The 5,289-nt window shown below is 37.8% G+C and overlaps 1 protein-coding gene across 1 annotated transcript; it reads left to right on the top strand.

Annotated features, from left to right (window-relative positions):
• The first annotated feature begins 1,558 nt into the window (after positions 1-1,558).
• LOC134275299 (uncharacterized) lies at positions 1,559-5,062 on the top strand. The gene has a single exon (XM_062757574.1). The coding sequence runs from the start codon at positions 2,018-2,020 to the stop codon at positions 3,473-3,475; it is 1,458 nt and encodes a 485-aa protein (XP_062613558.1). The 5' UTR covers positions 1,559-2,017; the 3' UTR covers positions 3,476-5,062.
• The last annotated feature ends 227 nt before the right edge of the window (positions 5,063-5,289 follow it).

The following is a 5,289-nucleotide window of genomic DNA, read 5'->3' as shown; positions in this document are numbered from 1 at the left end:
ATAATACCCCAACAGTCTTACTCTTAGTGGTGACGTTTTTGCTGACATCGTAACAAAAGTAAAATAATAATGGTTAACTTATATTGTCTTTATAGGAAAGATTGAAAACTCAACCAGTCAGAAGATGTTACGGTTTTATTTTGTATTTTCTTTAATTTGATGTTCATTGACCAGAAAGAGCATTTGGATTACTTGAAATAACAGTCAAACCACGACAATCGTCTTACGCGCCACCCATTATATCGGCGATAAATTTCTAACCCTTTTTCATGTTATCCTAATACACTGAATGGAAATCAAGTCTAAATCACGCATCGAAAAATCGTAATATAATAGTTCCAATGAACCATTCAAGTATTTTATCGCTAGTCAACATAACACAGATTATTAAAACCGTTCCCATCTTGGTCATTTCTTATAAAGGTAGTTCTGTAATGTAAGGATAAAAAAAATCCTGCTTTGATGGAAAATATAAGAAGAAAAAAATGCGTCATCCCGCGAGTAAAAGACGTCATTTTAAAACAAATCACAGTCGTAAATTAATAAAAGTTTTAATAAAAATGTATACTTACTGGTACTTACCTTGTCCTTTTGGCGCATGGGTCGTCTGTCTGAGGGATGCATCTGAAGAGCATCCCCTCCGCCTCTCAGCTGACATATGCCCGCGCTTTACCGTGCCCCAGCTGGCCCATTCCCTGACTTTCATTCCTCTTTTGATAGCTAGATCGCAACCATATCTCATTTGGTGGCCCCCTATTCCGATTTTCCATTTTAAGTCTTGGCTATCAATACCCAGCATTTTTATTTTTTCTGTTCAGATATGGCAGCTGTTAATGTTCTGTTCATGCAACTCAATATTCTTTGAAAAAATAAGTTGAGCATTCCAAGGAGGCATCTTGTTTGGTAGTTGTCTAGTTTTGCGTGATTTTGATTATTCAAAATTATGATAGTTTTTTAAGGCGAATTCTGAAGTTTAATATGCATTTACCATCGTTTATGGTATTTTTAAAATGATATTTTAGTGTAAGAATTTCTTTGTCGAAATAAAATACAGCTTTCAATCCAGTTTATGTCGACCATAATTTACATTCATTCATGGGTTTTGGTTTTAGCTAGTAGATAAATTTGATTGAGAAGATATATTCATGAGGGTACTGGATTTTTGGCAAACCTACATTTACGTATCTCACCCAGGGAGGTGACAGAAAATCAATACCCAAGTGACCTAATTCAGGATAAAACCATCCCAATGCAAATCAATATTTTACAATATACTAATTAAATGAAATAATTTTATTTTTTTTTTTAAATTTCGATGTCTTTAAATTAATGTTTATATATTTGAAATATTGCGACAAAATATTGTCAAAGTTTTTTTTTATGTGATCGTGATCAGGTGATATAGGTGATTTCATTTTCATGTGATTATGAAATATTTTTTTCTAATTTGAAACCATGTAGTCAATAAAACTGAGGTATTTGAGTTTTTTCGCACAGACTGTTATCAAGTTCCTATTGTAGAAATGCATCTGATAGGAACCCGGCTCATTGTTGATCTAAGTGAAAGGAATGCGCATCGATTATTTGTGTGTTTTTCTCTTTCAGGGATTGTGTGCAGAAAATTTCACCTGAATTCCGCGTATTCGCTACCTGTGCAAGTGATCAGTAAGGAGCGACAGGTAGCCCCGCCCCCAACTCATCGGACTGGAAAAAGTTTATTCACAAGAAATGACTGATATAGTATTTGTAAAGACCGATTTACGAGTCTTGGAACAATATCAAATCGCGCAAGTGTATAGGTAACTTAATTGTAAAAACGTTTTGATCGAAGCGCCAGTTTACTATTCGACGAACACAGAGCAGGTGTGAAGCAAAACACGTGCGGATTTAAGTGACTTAATTTCTCGTGCAACTTTAAAAATTTCTTTCTCCATGCAAAAATATATCTGAAATAGCTTAAAATATTGGATTCCATAAGAGATTTTGTGATTAACTGTTTTCTATCAAATTATCAATCATGTCTCGATTCTTTGGAGGAAAGGGAAAGGAAAAGGACAAGAGCCAGAAGTTTTATGTGGAGTTCTTGGGATGGATTGAGAGCAGGGGACTGATGGGGGAGAAATATACACGGCCGGTAGTGGACGATCTCCGAAGGAAACACCAGAAGTGGAGGAACGCTCCAAAGCTCACCGTGCAGGTCAGTAAAAGCGAACTCAAAGTTTCCCAGGATGTTCCTGATAAGAACAAAAAGAAACCCAAAACAACTAAATTCCCCGTCATTCCCGTTGAAGATGTGACATACGTCTCACAAGCCAGACACCCGGTCACAGGCCAACCAGACGATACTGTCGCCTGCATCTATCTTGGCTATATTCCAAGAACTAAACGCAGCGTTCACGTGCACGTCTACAGATTTGATTCAGCACAAACGGCTTCCAAGTATGTCCGGATACTGCAAGGTGTTATTGGAATGAGTGAAGACCGCCTAAAGCAGATAGAATTTACCTTAATCGCCCGTGGAGAGCTCGAGGCACCTATCAATACTACATATGTTTATCGACCACGACCAAGTCCCAGGGATGCTGGAATCGGATCATCCGACGGAATGAGTGAACCAAGAACGGATTCCGCTCCAGATTCCGCTGCTGCTAGCACATGCAGCACAAACTCTTTTCCCTCAGACGAAATCGAGCCTGATTTGGTTAGTCTTCATGAACAGATGCCATTTGAATCTGTTACAGATGAACTCAAACTAAAACTAAATGTGTCAATAAAGGAAGGAAAACCTTTGTTGTTACCTCCAAAAGACTATGATACTATCCGACGAAAACAAGGAAACTTGGAAAATGTGGAAAACAGGAGATGCTTAAACGCTAGTATTGTCGGTAACATGCCTTGGTCGTCTCCTCGAAGTCGAAATGTCTCGGACGAGAGTGGAATTGGACTGGAATCTCCATCACCTTCAGAGGAGCAGAAGAAGTTCCCGGACTCTGATTTTGATGAGGATCGAGAAAACTCTCCTCCATCAAGTGCAAGAAGCTTCAGAGAGGAATTCGTTTATCCTCCGCAATCAGCCAGGAGCCCAAAAATTACGACTGATCGGCAAGCGTTACTTCGTCAGCCATCTTTCTCTTCCGCCTACAGCAGCCAGAGTTATAGAAGCGGATCTTCCTCCTCCTCTTTTATTGAAAAAGACAATAGCACAGTGTACACAGGCAAACGGGCGGAATTCGATATTCCGCCAGCGGACTATGATGCAGATGACGTTGCAGTTATGAGAGAAAAGATGACGCGGAGAGCCCCGGATATGACATCAAGCATGCCGGTAAGCATGTTCCCAAGAGACATGCCGGAATATGCCATCATTGACAAGAAAAGAACAACTTCTACGAACACACCGCCGCAGTTTTCTGAAATCTACTCACCTCGCGGAGTTGAACATCGGGTTCGGCGGGTGAATTCAATGTATAAGTGACAAAATTATACTTTGACTTATATTCTCATCATAATTGCTGGGATTTATCAGCTTTGACAAACTCTCTCATGAGTTCAAACAGGATGGCGTGATATCCGTGTCTGACCATGGACCGTGTCGTAGCCGGAGCCCAGACTCACTAAGCTGAGTCAGTAAGATGAGTCTACGATGAGTTTGTGAGGACGTTTTGTAATGTGGCAGGTTTGATGAGATTGTTTGATGTCTTGATGACTTGTTAGTTGTTACAAAGTGTAATTGTTCAATTTCCTAAGGCCAGTTTGTCACATAGCACATCTTTGCTATCAACTCTGTGAAATCGATAAGACACCCAAATTATAAAGTAAGATTATATAAATTGATTTGTTTTTTCCTTATCCTTTTTCAATATTGTGCTACGAAATGGCCCAGAGGACATTTTGAAAATACTTTTTTAAGCTGTTGAATGACGCGATGTTACGTGTCAGAAAGGTGCAATGTTTGTAAATAATTTGTTTATCTGATTCTGTTATACTATGTACATGTATGTAAGCAACGGTTTTCACTGCATATGAATACTCTTAACTTCTTTGGTCCTTTTTTAAAAGGTACTCTTTTTCTAATCTGTTATTATACTGTGGCATTCGGATCTCTAAGTAATCCTCTTAATTAGGCGATTTTGTGGCTCAACCAAATTCCGTAACTAATCTTTGTTATCAACACTCCAACTGTAATACCACTGACAAATGTTCCATTGAAGAAAAACTAAACTGGGCCTAGTTCTTAGTATTCTGTACCCCGTCCTTTTTACCTACCGATCCTTGCACTTGTCTGTCATTTAAACAAATAAGAACAAATATTATAGAATACAAAAGTAATAATTGACATATTTCAGTTTTATTCTTTAACTTGGCAAAGAGTTTGGGGAGATAATTAAAGTCGTATCGTTATAACCTGAAAACAATAGACAGGTGTTTGTGATAGGTAATCGACACGATAGCCAGCCATCCGTGACTGGTCAGGTAGTCGTGCTTAAAGAACTCTCAAAAGTGTTTAAAGCTCATGTTCTAGATTTAAAAAGATTGCATTTTTCTATCTGTTTAGAATTATGAAATATATCTGTTTGGTCTATATCCACTGGAATGCTTTAGGAGTAAAGGAAACATTGTCCTAAGCTGGAAACTCTCCAGGCCATTCCCATGGAAGCCTTCGATCGAGGATTACACTTACAACCAAACGTAACCACGGCTTTACAATTCCAGCCTAGAATAGAATATTAGTTTCAGAAATTTTTGATGCGATATTTTTACCATATGATATTAAGAACTGTTTTTTTTTGTTATACTTCTCTGTTAATTCTTATTCTAAAATTATGGTAATTTTGTGATTGACGTACGGATTGATTTGCTTCTGCCCTTTGAAAATAATCTCGAGGACCTTGGTTTTTAATTAAGATTATTTCATTTCTTTCCCAGCAGATCGTTCTTGTACACAAATAAACGACACAGGTGTAATTTATGACCTTTGATTGGTTTTGTTTATCGTTGTGATAAGTGGCCCGCTATTTTCTGCTGGTTCTTGACTGTCAGATTTTGCGCTCGGTCTGGCGCCGTAAAATGGACAGTTTTTGATAATTAAATCAATAAGCAAACAGGTGCTTGATCATTAATTGTTTCTGTTTATGTATTAATTGTGATCAGTATGTATTTTGTTATGTATATAACAGGGCACATTGTACAATATTCTGTAAAACCTGGGCCGAAATAGCCCTTTTATTTATAAATATACGCAGCTTGTAGATTTGACATCTTCATTTTAATACGGGTAAACCGAATTCC

The sequence above is a fragment of the Saccostrea cucullata genome, unplaced genomic scaffold, assembly GCF_032062105.1.
Source record: "Saccostrea cucullata isolate Sc308-1 unplaced genomic scaffold, CSIRO_AGI_Scuc_v1 ctg846, whole genome shotgun sequence".
NCBI classification, from domain to species: Eukaryota; Metazoa; Mollusca; class Bivalvia; order Ostreida; family Ostreidae; genus Saccostrea; species Saccostrea cuccullata.
This window is presented reverse-complemented; position numbering and strand designations above follow the sequence as displayed.

Excerpts from the sequence above, each read along its gene's own strand:
- LOC134275299 (XM_062757574.1), top strand. The coding sequence starts at position 2,018 with ATGTCTCGATTCTTTGGAGGAAAGGGAAAGGAAAAGGACAAGAGCCAG.